Below are 16829 nucleotides of genomic sequence, written 5' to 3'. Positions count from 1 at the left end.
GGTGCCTCAGCAAGGAGCCACCTCCAAGGGTGAGGAAAACTCAAGCCCACAAAGAAACACAGGAAAAATGCCTCTGTTATTCCACCTGAGAGGTGAGGGAGCTGGGGTATGTATACACCTCCCTTGTCATAACTGATTGATAGCTGTCCTTGGGGATGCTAATTCCAGGCCATGAGGTCTGCCTCCTTTGCAGGCAGAGCTGCCTTCCTCAGGTTCAGAGAGAGCACAGTGGGACAGCAAGCACCACAGAGAGTCAACTGAAGTAGAAACAATGGAAATGCCGAGGTGTAGGAACAATGGCTGCTAAAATTACAAAGAAAAAAAAGTTCATTTGAATCCAGAAATGTATCTCTCTGAATATGGATACCTGGATGCTGCTAGGCTTTTTTGTAGCCATTTCCCTGAAATCCAGTTCCCTGGAAAAGCAACAGGTGGTTTGTGCACAGGCTGCAAAACCTTGGTCTGGCCACTCCTAGTCGTGTATTCAGATTCAAAATATTTTTTCATCTACATGGGCAGTGGCTTGGCAGGAGATGGAGACTATCTCTAAATGGATGTGACACCGGGGGGGCTGGCATCTGGGTCAGGATGATGTCCCCACTCACTGCTAAACAGAAAAAGAGGAAAGGATTATTGATACTGCACGGCAAGAACATGCACTGGATAGCAGCCACTCTCACTAAGGAGGGAGGGTTCATTGACCTGGCCTTTCCCCAGGGCCTCCCTCCACCTGCTATCCAGAAGGCCAAGCTGTAGGGAAGATGCATCTGAGACCCTGGAAACAGGCTGATGGGGGAGTACAGCTCAGAGGATTACCCAGGGAATGTGGGCTTTCTTATTCTACTTTGAAACAATTGATCATTTGAGCTTAGATTGATTGACGGTTTCAAGTTCATCCTAATCCAGGCTCCTACAGTTAGCGAGTGAAACAGATTTTCACTGAAGTAACCAGAACTGGCATCACTAGACAGCTCTCCATGCTGGTGGACCATAAGAAATCATACCCAAAGGCAGGAAAGGGAATGGAATATGGGGATCCTCACGCCAAGAACAAGGTGCAGCCCATTTAGCCTCTGAGCATTAAAGAGACCCATAGCTCTGGATAATGGCAGATCTATGCGTGGCACAGCTATCATCTTTATGCATCTTCAGTGAATCGCTTTTCCTTATAATGCTAAAAACAGTGGCTTAAGTTTATTAGTAAGTTCTGTTGAATTTATTAAACATGCTTCCGATAAAGTCTTTTTATTTTCTTTTTAAAAAAAACCACAATTTCACACAGAAACAGACATTGTTAGTATAGCCTAAAAACTTTCACACTCATCAAATTCTTTTGAGAGTAACTGAAAGTTCTAACAGCCTCACTTCTACAACTTTATTATGAATTTTCTGTCAAAAATGATGCTTTCCTATACACTCCTAATACAAGTTTACAATACATTATTGAATCCAGTCTTAGGTTCATTGAAAATTTTGAAAATTCACTCCAGAAATATGTTCTGTAACCGTATGTCTACCAAAGAGAAATGTATTCTCTCAAGGTAAATCTGCGCTGCCCGGGCCTCACCTGGGACCCTGGGGACACTGCCCCTGTGCTGAGTTACTAAGATGAGCCAGCCATGCAGCTGTGCCCAACCTGCCCCATCCCCTGCTGATTTGAATGTTCCCAGAGCACAGCTCCCTGCCCTGAAGTCTTTTTTATAGGCTGGTCACACCCTGAGCAGGAGTCAGTCCCAGTCAGGACACGGCATGGACATGAGGGTCCCCGCTCAGCTCCTGGGGCTCCTGCTGCTCTGGCTCCCAGGTAAGGAAGGAGAACACTAGGAATTTATTCAATGTGCTCAGTACTGGCTGGCTCTTCAGCGAAATCCTCTGACAACATGATTAATTGTAAGAATATTTGCTTTTGTTTCCAACCTCAGGTGCCAGATGTGACATCCAGATGACCCAGTCTCCATCCTCCCTGTCTGCATCTGTAGGAGACAGAGTCACCATCACTTGCTGGGCAAGTTGGGACATTAGCAATTATTTACATTAGCATCAGCAGAAACCAGGGAAAATTCCTAAGCTCCTGATCTATGCTGCAACTAGTTTGCAAAGTGGGACTCCCTCTCTGTTCAGTGGCAGTGGATCTGGCACAGATTTCACTCTCACCATCAGCAGTCTGCAGCCTGACAATTTTGCAACTTATTATTGTCAACATTATTACAGTACCCCTCCCACAGTGTTACAAGTCATAATATAAACCCCCAAGGAAGCAGATGTGTGAGGCTGGACTGCCCCAGATCCTCCTCCTGTTGCCTCTATTTGCCGAGAGCATTTCTCAAACTCAGTCAGGTTTGGAAAGTCATTGGGAGAAGTCTGTAGAGGGGGCAAGGGAGGCTCCTCTGAAACCTGAGCCTCTTTCACCCTCATCCCCAGCAGAAAAGACATCAGAATGCCTGCCCTGACTGATTAGAGAAAAGCATAGCCGGGCACGGTGGCTCATGCCTGTAATCCCAGCACTTTGGGAGGCTGAGGTGGGCGGATCACCAGGTCAGGAGATCGAGACCATCCTGGCTAACATGGTGAAACCCTGTCTCTACTAAAAATACAAAAAATGAGCCAGGCGTGGTGGTGGGCACCCGTAGTCCCAGCTACTCGGGAGGCTGAGGCAGTAGAATGGCATGAACCCAGGAGGTGGAGCTTGCAGTGAGCCGAGATAGTGCCACTGCACTCCAACTTGGGCGACAGAGCAAGACTCCTTCTCAAAAAAAAAAGAAAAAAAAAAAAGAGTAAGTCCACCTGAGGAGTCTGTGTTACGGTATAATTGGAATTCATACAGCAAAAAAGAAGCTATTCTCGATATTCCAAGGAGAAATTCTTCAAACTGGATAAATTAGAGTCTATACCAGTCTTTCCGAAGCCTATGGTATGTTATTCATGAAGCAGCTACTAGAGACAGGGGATTCTCAGGTGCTCCTCCAGAAGCCAGAGTGCACCTGCCCCTGGTGGTATGAGCTGAATACCATGTGATGATCCTTAGACCTGTCTGGGAAGCCCAGGGCTGGGGGTGCTGATGCTCTCAGCTGCCTGCAGCCCATCTCTAGGTGATTCTCCATTCCACACCCAACTGCATGTGTTTTACTTCAGGTGTCAGTGTACATGAATCCACCACCCTGACTTCCACGTTTCATGGGAGCGCCTCTCGTTGAACAACTCTAAAGAAACCATAGAGAGAAAAGGGGTTTTGGAAAATGTGCTCCCAGAAGTCATAGTAATGATCTGGAATTGACAGCTGACTGGCCAGTAAGGTGGCTCTTTCCACAAAGCTTAATATTTTGCCAGTTACGAATTGTCCCAGAATACACGCGAATGTGCTTTCAAGTATTACCAGTTTGGGGTCATAGTAAGAAAACTTTATTAAGTCACAGATAAAATGGGAAAATCAGGAAATTGCACGAAATATACAATAAGGCTGTGTGTGATGGCTCAGGCCTGTAATCCTGTCATAGTTAATAATGAGTGTCAGCTTGATTAGATTAAAGGATGTAAGTATTGTTCCTGGCTGTGTCTTTGAGGGTGTTGCCAAAGGAGATTAATATTTGAGTCAGTAGGCTGGGGAAGGCAGACCCCACTCCCCCCACTTAATCTATGGGCACCAACTAATCAGCTGCCAGTGAATATAAAGAAGGCAGAAAAAGGTGAAAAAGTGAGTCTGGCCCAGCCTCCCAGCCTACATCTCTCTCCCATACAGGATGCTTCCTGCCCTCGAACACTGGACTCCAAGTTCATCAGTTTTGAGACTCGAGCTAGCTCTCCTTCCTCCTCAAGCCTGCAGATATCCTATTGTGGGACTTTGTGATTCTGTAAGTTAATACATAGTAAACATATATATATATATATATATATATATATATATATATATATATAATACACACACATACACACACACACACACATCCTATTAGTTCTGTCCCTCTAGAGAACCCTCACTAATACAGATTTTGGTACCAGGAGTGGTTCTACAGGAACAGAATATTAAGGATGGATTTCTTCCGTTGGTTTTGGGGTTTCTGGAGTTGGCTGCTAAATATGATTAGACCCCAAAATGCTAAGGACTCCACTGCTAATAGTATGGAGAATACTGATAGTCCTTGGCATGAACAGTTTAGAGAGTTATGAAAAATAAATGTATTTGACACTCCTGAATCATCGCTCCTGAGAGGTAAGGAGTTTAGTGACTCTATACTTAATATCCTTCACAAATGCCTTGCAAAATAGCTTTGTGTGGGCAGCACCTGCATCTTTCAAGAGCCCTGTAATGGCTCTTCTCTCTATGTCAGATCTAACGGTGAGAACTGCAGTCACTCAATTATAAAATTTAAATACAACTGAGAATAACTGGATCCTAAGGTGGCGGGGGCCAAGTGGTGGCACTCAACCCTCAAAGGCATGGTGGGGATAGCTACAGTAATGGACAGAAGAGACAAAGCAGCAATCTGAATAGCCTGACTCATGGAGAGCTCTGGCATTGCTAATTAATCACGGTGTTCCTAGACGTGAAATTGATACGAAGCCATTTGCATTCCTACTTAATTTATATAACGTGAAAATTCTAGGTCAAAGGAACAAAATAGTCATTGGAATTATAAAAACAGAGACTCATGGCCCCTCAATTTCCAGACTTGAGCCAGTTTACAGACCCAGAACCCCTTGAATGAAGGGGAGGTTGGGTCCCCTTGAGGAAGGACCCCACAACATTACCGACAATTTATGCAGTTAATCTTTCTCCCATGATTCTCCAAAGAGTCCCCTGGCCTTTTACCAGGGTACCTGCAGTGGGGAAAGAGAAATGATGGTTTGACTGGATGGTCAGCCACTTAAAAGTAGCACGATTGGAAATTTGATGACAAAGAAATTTGGGGAAGAGGTTTGGAGATGTACCTCTCTGAGTGGTCAAAAGCTGTGAAGATATTTGTATCCCATGTGAGTGTTCACCAACAAGTGATCTCAGCAGAGGAGGATTTTGATAATCGAGTGGATAAGATAACCCATTCTCTGGACTCACCTTCTTTCCCCAGACACCTGTCATCTCGCCCAATGAGTCCATGAACACAGTGGCAATGTTGGCAGGAGTGGAGGCTATGCATGGATTCAGCAATGTGGATTCCCACTCACCAAGGCTGACCTGGCTATGGCCACTGCTGAGTGCCCAATTTGACGGCAGAAGAGAACAACACTGAGCCCTTTGTATGGCACCAATCCCCGAGGTGGTTGTCCAGCTACCAGGTGGCAGGTTGATTATACTGGGCTTCTTCCATCATGGAAAGGGCAGAGTTTTGTCCTCACTGGAATAGAGACTCACAGCACACTTGGTTTTCCTACCTGCACACAATGCTTCTGCCAAGACTACCATTAATGGACTCAGTGAATGCCTTATCCACCATCACGGTATTCCACACAGCATTGCCTCTGACCAAGGCACTCACTTACAGCTAAAGAAGTGGGGCAGTGGGCTCATGCTCATGGAATTTACTGGTCTTACCATGTTCTCCATCATCCTCAAGTAGCTGAATTGATAGAACGGTGGAATGGCCTTTTAAAGTCACAATTACAATGTCAACTAGCTTACAATACATTGCAGGGCTGGGCAACGTAGTCCAGAAGGCCATGTATGCTCTGAATCAGTCCCCAAAATGTGGTACTGTTTCTCCCATAGCCAGGATTCACAGGTCCAGGAATCAAGGGGAAGAAGTGAAAGTGGTACCACTCTCTATCATCCCTAGTGATCCACTAGCAAAAATTTTGCTTCCTATTCCCACGACATTACGTTCTCCTGGCCTAGACATCTTAGTTCCAGAGGGAGGAATGCTGCCACCAAGAGACAAAATAACGATTCCATTAAAATGAAAGTTAAGATTGCCCCCTGGACACTTTGGAATCCTGAAGTCAGTCCACTACTCCACAAGGAAAGTGAGGAAGAGTATGAGTGGAATACAGGAGTTCCACTAAGGTGTCTCTTGGTATTTTCAAGCACTGTAAGTAAGGTCAATGGGAAACTACAACAGCCTGATCCAGGTAAGACTGCAAATGGTCCAGATCCTTCCAGGGTCATGACCTGCTGAGGTGCTTCCTGAAGGCAAAGGGAATACAGAATAAATAGTGGAAGAAGGTAGTCATCAATACCACCTACGACCATGTAACCGGCTGCAGAAATGAGGACTGGAACTGTCATGATTATTTCTTCCTTTCTTAAAAACATGCTTGTGCATGTATACACTTGTACTAAGAAAATATCTTGATTTCATTTCCTTTTTCTTTATCAGATGACATAAGAGTTATTGACTTCATATCAGCATTTAAGCATTGTTCACTTTATGTAGTAGTATTTGGGTTGGGGATTGGTGCGTTTCCAGTTGTAGAAAGGATAGTCGTATTATGTTGGGGTAATTATGAACTTACTATTGTCTTTATTTTAAGATTATGTATGATTTCAGAAGATGCGTATGGGTTCAAAGTGATGAGCAGTGGGCTTGTGATGGTTAATAGAGTGTCAACTTGATTGTATTGAAGGATGTAAAGTATTGATCCTGGGTGTGTCTCCGAGGGTGTTGTCAAAAGAGATTAAAATTTGAGTCAGTGGGCTGGGAAAGGCAGACCCATCCTTTACTTGTGTGGGCACAATCCAATCAGCTGCCAACACAGATAGACTATAAGGAGGCAGAAAAATGTGAAAAGAGAGACTGGCCTCGCCTCCCAGCCTTCATCTTTCTCCTGTACTGGATGCTTCTGCCCCTCAAACACGGACTCCAAGTTCTTCAGTTTTGGAACTCTGGCTGGCTCTCCTTGCTCCGCAGCCGGCAGACGGCCTATTGTGAGATCTTGTGATTGTGTCAGTTAATACTTAATAAACTTCCTGTGTTAGCCAGTGACATCTAGAGGGACAGAACTAACAGGAGAGATATATATTTACATATACCTAAACACACACACACACTAAAACATATATATACGAGAGTTTATTAAGTATTAACTTACAGGATCACAAGGTGCGCAATAGCTTGTCTGCAAACCTGAGGAGCAAGGAGAGACTGTCCAAGTCTCCAAACTGAAGAACTTGGAGTCTGATGTTGATGGCAGGAAGCATCCAGCACAGGAGAAACATGTAGGCTGGGAGTCTAGGCAATTTTCTGTTTTTCACATTTTTCTGCCTGCTTTATATTCGCTGGCATTGGATTAGATTGCGCCCACGAGATTACGGGTGGATCTACCTTTCCCAGCCCACTGACTCAGATGTTAATCTCTTTTGGCAACACCCTCATAGACACAACCAGGATCAATACTTTGTATCCTTCAATTCTATCAAGTTGACACTCAGTATTAACCATCACAATCTCCTTCATATATATACATATATATATGTGTATGTGTATGTGTGTGTGTGTGTATATACATATATATCTTTAATTCTGTCCCTCTATAGAACGCTGACTAGTATACCTTCTCTCTTGATGACCCATTTCTTTTATTTTAGGTCTTTTAGTTCTCCTGGGTTTCCTACCCTCCTCTCTTCCCATTCCCTTGTGAAGGGCATATAAGCATGTGGAATTCAATATGTATTTCAGTAACAAGTCTCTTGTGATTTTTCTTCTGTGTTTTAAATAATTTTTTTGCCTCTTTCTTCTATTAATTTGTGTTTTGTCCATTCATTTTCTACACACCATTAGAGGGCAAATAGGAAGTTTCTCTTTTTCCCTCTAAACAAGTAAGTTCCTCAAAATTCGGGCCCCTGAATAGGCAGCAGGAGGGTGTGTGCAGAGGCTCTGCCACAGTGATTTGACCACTGCTAGTCAGGCATCAGTAATACTCCTCAGAACCCCAGGCTGAAGCCCACTGATGCTGATGCAGTTCAAGCCACTTCCTCTGCGACTGCACCAGGCTGAGATGCCTTGGCACCTGTTAAAGGTGTGAGATATAATGGGTGCAAATCTGTGTTCAGTGTTGTTCAAATCCAAGTGATTTCCCCATGTACATGGTTATTTGCTTAATAGGAGATGTCCTGGATGAGAGACAGGAGGCTGGCGTCTGGGTAAGGATGATGTTCCCTCACTGGTAAAGAGTAAAAGAGGAAAGTGGCATTGATAGTGCAAGGCAAGGTCATGCCCTCAGCAGCAGCTGCCCTCACTAGGACAGAGGACTCACTGTCCTGGTCTTTCCCAAGCTCTCCCTGTCACCTGCACTCCAGGTTCAGCGGAGCTGCTCCTGAGCCCCCAGGATCATGCTGGTGGGCAGTGCAGCTCAGACCATTACTCAGGGTATATGATCTTGGTCTTTTTTATTTTGGAGACAATTGATCTCTGGATAATTTCAAATTTATCCTAATCCATGCTTTTATAATTGGAGGAAGAAAGAAGTGACATTTTTATTTTTGAAGTAATCAAATCTGACATCACTAGTCAGCCCTTCATGCTGATGAATCCTGGGAAGAAATAACCAATGACATAAAAAGGAACAGAAAATGGAGGCCCCAAACCAAAAATAAGATGCATTCCATAAAACCCCTGGCATTAGAGAGGCCCATAGGCTTGGATAATTGTAGATCTGTGAGCAATACACATTTTGAGGACTTAGGGTATCATCTTTGTGCATCTGCAGGGAATTGCTTGAACGTACAGCGATAATAATAATGGATTAAAGTCACTCCAAAATACATTTAAAACATATCTTGATAAATTTCCCTTTAAAAAAAGAAAAAAACAATTTAACGGAAATATTGCATGTATACCACAAAGTATTCCAATTCCTTTCAGAGTATATCGAATACTTGATGATGGAGCCCTCTAAAACTTTACTGAGCTTCTTACAGACAAGAACACTCTCCTAAATAATCCCCATACACCAATGGAATACATTATTTCCTCAGGTACTCATTAGTATTTCAAATTTTGAGAAGTATCAAAAAATATGCTTTGTTACAAAATGGTTTCCAGAAAGAAATACATTATTTACAGATATATCACAGTGGTAGCCTTCTTAACAGTTTATTATTAAGTATCATAGGAAATAGCAAACTTATCTTAAATTCAAACATCTTAAAGAATACTTTGCAAAAATAATATGTTCAAGAATTGGCTTTTAGTAAAAGAAAAACTGTCATTCACTTTCTTGCAATTCAAATTCCCGCATTGGATAATGGATACAACTGATTCTTCATTTAACACCCTTTCAGGATAATTATGTAAAACTTGCTATAAGATGGACCATCTCGTTCCACTTTAGTTAGGCTGATTGTGTTTTGTGTTTTCTTTTTCTTTTCCTTCAGCCTCTGATGTTTCTTTTTTTCACTATTATGATTAATTAGGGCTCTGACTTTTTGAAGACTAAGAAGCAGATTAGAATTGGTTAATTACATAAGTAAAGAAAAGTCACATACATTAAAGTTACTAAATTTAATGAGATAAGAGTAAATAAAATTGAGATAGTAAAATATGAGCCTTTATCCTAATCCATCCTCTTAAGTACAATTTAATCTCCTTAACCCACATTATTGCAATGGGGTTCAGTATTAAAAGGTCAATATTGTTGGTTTTTCAATTATCTTTTCCAATCTTGTAAAAAATGTTATTTTCTTAGATTTCCCAGAAGATATTTAAACCGAGATTTCCTCTGGCATGCTACCTAGAATATAATTTGTTTGTGTTCTTGGGCAATTAATTATGAATTTCTGTTAAATTTCCCATGATTACATAGCCTTTCAATTACAATTTAGTCTTTCCATTGTTCCCATACCTTTTTTCCAGAAAAGTGACTGTCCTTGTGACGGTATTTGGTATCAGCACCATTATTCAGGAACTGTTCAATTAAATATTAAGCTCATCAATAACAAATGTAAAAAAGTGAGATTGTTTCCCCTTGTAATGATCAGCTGTGGAGCAGACTCGCATTCCTGAGTCTTTTCAGGAAACCGTGAAAATGTCAGTTTCAGGTCCAGGTTACCCTGAGACATAAAACTGTAGATGCATTCCTTGCTCTTCTCACATAGACAATTTCCTTCTCAACTGCAGATCACAGCTGTGGCTGCACCACATCCAGGCTGGTGTACACAGAGGTCTCACTCAGAGTTGGTAAGAACCCAGAAGCCCTGCTAGAACCTGATCCCACATGACCAGGGAGATTGTGTGGGAAGAGTTTTCCTAAGCACCACTCAGACAAACATCATGGAATGTGATTTCTTACTTGTTCTGTATCATTAACCTACGAAATTCTTTCCTATGAGAGCCTGCTGGTTAATCTTGTATATGTGAGATGATTTTGTTAGGATATATCCCAGATTAAACAGTTGGTCACCAGGAATTTTATATTCACTGCCTGAGGCATAACAATCTTGTCCCCTCTCCTCTTACTTATGCTAAGCTCTTGTGTCTAAATGTAGAGACCCACATCATTGTCCCTGTGAGGCCTTTGGTCAGAGTGCTCTTATGGGGCTCACTCACCAGTTTCCAGGATAGGGTTGATTCTAACACTTGCTTTGAACAATGTTGACCAGTTATCCTGGAAACAGCAAATACCAGGCAACACTTGATCTGGCTCACGAGCACTTTTTATTTGCAGGCTCTCTTGTGAGTCTGAGATAAAAGCTCAGCTCTAACCTTGCCTTGACTCATCAGGACTCCTCAGATCACCTTCTCACTATGAGGCTCCCTGCTCAGCTCCTGGGGCTGCTAATGCTCTAGGTCCCTGGTAAGGATAGGATTAAAATAAGGTGGTAAAATGGGGTGGGAGTGTGAGATCTGGGGGCTCCACAGCTTCCTATATATATTTCAACCATGTGTTACAGGCACATAGTCTGTGCTCCATGATAGATAATTCATTCATTTTTCTCAAGAATAATCAGGAGGCCGGGCGCGGTGGCTCACGCTTGTAATCCCAGCACTTTGGGAGGCCGAGGCAGGCGGATCACGAGGTCAGGAACAAGTACCAGTGCTATGATTAAGATCTTGAAAATAGAGGGTTCCCTCCTGGCTAGTAAATAATGGGTTCCTTCTAGAAAGTCTACCTTTCATGATATAAATCAAAACTTGAAAAAATATGGAACTGTAAATCAATACCTTAAGGGAAATCATGAAAGTTGCTCAAAATGTGTCTATATAACCTTGCAAATCTCTGTTGTTATTTCAGGATCCACTGGCGATATTGTGATGACCCAGACTCCACTCTTCCTGTCCATCACCCTTGGAGAGCCAGCCTCCATCTCCTGCAGGTCTAGTCAGAGCCTCTTTTATAGTGATGACCAAAACATCTATTTGGATTGGTACCTGCAGAAGCCAGGCCAGTCTCCACAGCTCCTGATCTATTTTGTTTCCTACCGGGCCTCTGGAGTCCCAGACAGGTTCAGTGGCAGTGGATCAGGCACTGATTTCATACTGAAAATCAGCAGGTTGGAGGCTGAGGATGTTGGGGTTTATTACTGCATGCAACGTATAGAGTTTCCTTCCACAATGGTACAGCCCTGAACAGAAACCTCCCTGCTGTGGTGTCCCAGCTGCTCACATGCACTGCTTGTCTGGGGAGCAGGTCAGCAGGGTCTCTGAGTCTGCAGAAGAGGAGGCTGTTGGAGAATACAGGGCAGAGTTTGCTGCTGAGGACTCTGCCTGGGACGACAAGTGCATGCCACTAAACATGGCTAATTTTTCTATTTTTTGGTAGAGTCTGTGCTTCACCATGATGCCCAGCCTGTCATCAAAATCATGGGCTCAAGCCACCCACCTGACTTGGTCTCCCAACGTGCTGGGAGTACAGCGTGAGCCATTGCAGCAGGTCAGCACCCCTGTTTATGTTCCTGTCACCTGCCACAGCCTTGACTCTCATAACCAACAGGAAAATGAAGACGTTCTAGGGCCCTGTGAGTAAAAAATTGGGATGATAAGGAAAGGAGAATGGAAGCTCATCTGAATCCTCCTTCCTTGCCTACATTTGTTTAAATTTATTGAGCAAAAGGGCCAGACTACTGATCATTTCTGGCAAAACATGTTGAGTACATTTTAGGGTTTAACAGTTTTGGGTACCTTTCAAAGAAAATATTTGGTTATATGTAAAATTGGTATTTTCCCATTTTTTAAACTCCTGCTTCTCCTGTTTGCCATTCTTCTCCACTCAATGAGACAGTGGAGACAGGATTCTCCACTAATTCTCCTCTGGCAGAGCTAGCTGAGGACAATCAGTAAGATCTTGGTTGTGAGTGTCAAATAGATTTTGTAATTTCATAGGAGACGCAAGTTCCTAATACTAAAACTCTTTGATTACAATTACCTCTTGCTGATAGAAAAAGGGAGTTCTTGAAATTTCAAAGGTTGGTTTTAAAAATAAAATGCATATACTGGAAGATACAGTATAATAAAGATGTAGTATTTTCCATGGATCACGGAGAAAATACAGGATGAGGTAGACGGTTTTATTTTCCAAAGTTCAGAATTTGAGTTTGGGCAGACTGCAGGAATGGGAACATGAAGAGAACACAGGAGAGGTCATCTATTGTTCAATTAAACTGCCCTTGATTATGGTGGGTGGGGATGTGGCTGGTGGTGGTGATGGCAGTTGATGATGTGGATCCAAAAAGGGGCCAAATATGTTACTTGTGAAGAACCACAGAGTTGAAGGCACTGCTGCCTGGTTTCCTGGGTGGAGCCTGTGCCACTGGGAGTCTCACAGGAAAGTAATGTCGAGAGTAGGGCTTTAGGTCTGTAATCACCAAAGGTTTAGTGAAGTCCCTGTACAAGGAGACCTGAAGTCATGTCACTCAGTTCTAGTCAAATCACAGCAACCAAGTGGAGCTTCTGAAACTTATTCTATCCTTAGAGGAGGTCTAGCAGAGACCACTGTTTGGGTCTGGGAGATGGCAGAAGCGCTGACGTGCTAAGCAGAAGGCCCAGCAAGATGTAAACCAGCAGGTTTAGATAAATGACAATTTTGATATTAAGTTGTCATAAAAAACAATGAAAGGTTTTGAAATAAGTAAATATATTATTTGTACACAATATGATAATTACCTAAAAATAAATTTAATTTTTATATTCTAGTGGTAATGGTATAGAAAAATGTAAGATTTGTATATATTGAGTAAAAATAATGCTCCAAAAATATTAATGAATTATTCATGGGCATCTCAGTTACCTGTCATGAGGTGATATGATTAAAGAAATGTTTATATTAAAAGGACAAAATATCTTTTTTCTGGTTAAAAAATTGAATCACATCAGAAACGATTGTCTAAGATGACGGATCCCATGGTGAGTTAATTTAAAATTGCATTTTTTTTTTTTTTTGAGATGGAGTCTCACTCTGTCTCCCAGGCTGGAGTGCAGTGGTGTGGTCTCTGCTCACTGCAAGCTCTGCCTTCCAGGTTCATGCCATTCTCCTGCCTCAGCCTCCCGAGTAGATGGGACTGCAGGCACCCGCCACCACGCCCGGGTAATTTTTTTGTACTTTTAGTAGAGACAGGGTTTCACTGTGCTAGCCAGGATGGTCTCGATCTCCTGACCTCGTGATCCACCCGCCTCAGACTCCCAAAGTGCTGGGATTACAGCCGTAAGCCACTGCACCCAGCCTAAAATAGTATTTTTAAGCAGAAATGCCACCAAAAAAAGCATGGAATTTAGCAAGGAATTTGTCACACATACCAAGAATGTGTACTTTTTACTTTTCCATTTACGAGTGAGAATACACATCCAACCCAAATATCTATTGATTTCACTCTCACAATCACCAGTGTGGAGACTAAAGGTAGTGCAATTTAAATTACATTCTTAACCAAAAAGTACCAAAACAAAAAAAAGATGATTTATAGAAAATAGTTTGCAAAATAAAGAATGACATGTCTGTAGAAGGTCTTCACAAGTGGGGACTCACATCTAACCAAAATTGTAGGGATTTCACCATCACAAACATTACTTTGGAGCCTGAAGATGCTGCACAGCCTCCTGTGAGCAACACACCGTTTGGGAGCCTGCACAGTGTGATGGCCCAAACACAGCTCTCCCAAGGAAGCTCAGCCTGTCAGTGCAGAAGGAGAGGTTGTGGTGCCAGGGAATGTGTCCACAGTGGGTAGAGTCAGGTGGGCTCAGGCAGTTGGCTAGAGAGTCTTTGAGGAAGAAGGCATGGGGCCTCAGTCACAAGTACATGCTCCTCTTCTGTGTGAACAGGGGCCAGGTCTCTCCAGGGCACCTTCCAGAGCCTCTTCATTCCTAACTACTTTGGGCGCACAAGCCCCACAGACCCTCCGGTGTTGGCTGCCACATCGTCCCTGGAGCAGCCACTAAAGTTTCCTGCTGTCCTCATGGCTGCAGGGATGCTCAGCCACGTCACTGGGAGGAGACCCTAGTGTGTCCTGTCCTTACCTGCTACAGGCATACTTGATTTGAACTACGTTTGTTTTGCTCCATTGAACATTTTATGTCACATTGTTCACAGTAGAGATATACCCGCTACACCATAGACCCTTTCCACACTGCTGCACCCACCAGATGATTTGCATATTGTCCCATAGGGAGGACCTTCCCTTGTGAGTCTGAGATGAAAGCTCAGCTCTAACCTTGCCTTGACTGATCAGGACTCCTCAGTTCACCTTCTCACAATGAGGTTCCCTGCTCAGCTCCTGGGGCTGCTAATGCTCTGGGTCCCTGGTAAAGACAGAAGTGAAATGAGGTGGGAAAATGGGGCTGGATGGTGAGATCTGGGGGGCTCCACAGCTTCCCATATTTATTTCAACCATGTGTTAGAGCCACATGGTCTATGCTCCAAGATAGAAAATTCATATTTTGATCTTAAGAATAAACAGGATTCATCTCCAAGGAAAAATGGCCACTGCTCTGATTCAGATCTTGAAAATAAAGAGGGAATGTGTCCACAGCATGTGGAGTCAGGTGGGTGCAGGCAGCTGGCTGGGAAGTTCCCTGCTGGCTGGTAAATAATGGGCTTATTTTGGAAGTCTACCTTTTATGATATAAGTTAAAACTTGAAAATACAAGTAACTGTAAATCAGTATAATAAAGGAAATCATGAAAGTTGCTCACAGTGTGTCTATATAACCTTGCACTTCTCTGTTATTATTTCAGGACCAAGTGGGGATATTGTGATGATCCAGACTCCACTCTCCTTGCCTGTCACCACTGGAGAACCAGTCCCCATCTCCTGCAGGTCTAGTCAGAGCCTCTTGCCCAATGATGGATACACCTATTTGTTTTGGTTCCTGCAGAAGCCAGGCCAGTCTCCACAGCTCCTGATCTATTTTGTTTCCTACCGGGCCTCTGGAATCCCAGACAGGTTCAGTAGCAGTGGGTCAGGCACTGATTTCGCACTGAAAGTCAGCAGAGTGGGGGCTGAGGATACTGGGGTTTATTACTGCATGCAAGCTCCACAGTTTCCTTCCACAGTGCTACAGCCCTGAGCAGAAACCTTCCTTCTGGGGTGTCCCAGCTGCTCACATGCACTGCTTGTCTGGGGAGCAGGTCAGCAGGGTCTCTGAGTCTGCAGAAGAGGAGGCTGCTGGAAAATACAAGGCAGAGTTTGCTGCTAAGGTCTCTGGCCCCTGGGAGCCTCAACTGTGCCTAAGTCCCACATGTTAAGGCCCCATCAGCTGCCGCAGGTGGCCACGTGCTCAGGAAGCAACCAGCTCTGATGAAGGTGAGTCAATGAAAGCTCATCCTCACCATCCCTCTCTTGCACACATTTTTCGAGTCCATTTATTTGGCAGAACAATCAGATCATGGATGCAGGTTAGTGGTAACTCCAGTGAAATACATGTTAGAAATGGCTGGTTCAGGGATAGCTTTATACATGATAACACCCGGTCATACTGGGAAATTGCTATCTTCCCACTTTCCAAACTTTCTCCTTTACCACTCATATGAAACTGCCCTCTCTAGTATTATGGTAGAAAAAGCATTCTGCACCAGCTATTTTCACGGGAGTATGGCCAAGAATAATCCTCCTCTAAGGATAGAATAAGTTTCAGAAGCTCTGCTTGGCTGCTGTGACTTGACTAGAACTGAATAATTATTTTTACTACTTAAAACCCAGGGCAGATATAAATCTTAATACCAAAATAGTTTGATTTGCCTCAATTACCTTTTGCTGACTGAAAATAGAGTTCTTCCAATTCCAAACGTGGGCTTTGAAAATAGACAAAATAATTCAGATGGAGAACATAAAGTTTACATAATGTACCACAGGAACAATGCAGAATTATATGAGATTTTTATTTCCTTCTCAAATTCTTAGAATTTTAAAAATATTTTACTGACATAGCATTTTAAAGAGAAAATATTTCATGCTATGTTGTCATAAGAAAATGATCCAAAGAATGAATAAATGCATTATTTTTTATGATACTATTCCTGAAAATAAATCTGAATCCTCTATTTTAGTTGTTAATGCATAGAAAAATTACGCTTTAATAGATTCCATTGACAATAGTGCTCTAAATTTATATGCTTCCTTAATTTGAGGGCCACAGTCTGATAAATATCTGTCTACATTTTGCCATGCAACTTTTAAACCTAACAGAAATGCTTTCATTAAAAAAGCAATAGTGCTTTCTCCACCATAATGCTAGAGAGGGCAGTTTTGTGTGAGTGGTAAAGGAGAAAGTTTGGAAAGTGGGAAGATAGCAATTTTGCATTACAACCAAGTGTTATCATGCAGAAAACTATCCCCAAACCAGTCATTTCTAACATGTATTTCACTTGTGTTACCACTAATCTGCATCCATGATCTGATCGTTCTGCCAAATAAATTTACACGAACCTGAGTAATGAGTGATGTCTGTCACATGTGATGACACAGTGTAGAGA

At 42.8% G+C, this 16829-nt stretch overlaps 2 gene segments (V, D, J or C); both read left to right on the top strand.

Moving 5' to 3' along the window:
• Nucleotides 1-1755: 1755 nt before the first annotated feature.
• On the top strand, nucleotides 1756-14359 carry LOC100585141. The segment is given in 3 exon segments: nucleotides 1756-1804; nucleotides 11161-11483; nucleotides 14198-14359. Coding segments are annotated over 3 exon segments (534 nt in total).
• Nucleotides 14360-14611: 252 nt separating this feature from the next.
• LOC100584821 lies at nucleotides 14612-15424 on the top strand. The segment is given in 2 exon segments: nucleotides 14612-14660; nucleotides 15093-15424. Coding segments are annotated over 2 exon segments (381 nt in total).
• Nucleotides 15425-16829: the final 1405 nt, after the last annotated feature.

Source organism: Nomascus leucogenys, unplaced genomic scaffold (genome assembly GCF_006542625.1).
Source record: "Nomascus leucogenys isolate Asia unplaced genomic scaffold, Asia_NLE_v1 Super-Scaffold_526, whole genome shotgun sequence".
Taxonomy (NCBI): domain Eukaryota; kingdom Metazoa; phylum Chordata; class Mammalia; order Primates; family Hylobatidae; genus Nomascus; species Nomascus leucogenys.
This window is presented reverse-complemented; position numbering and strand designations above follow the sequence as displayed.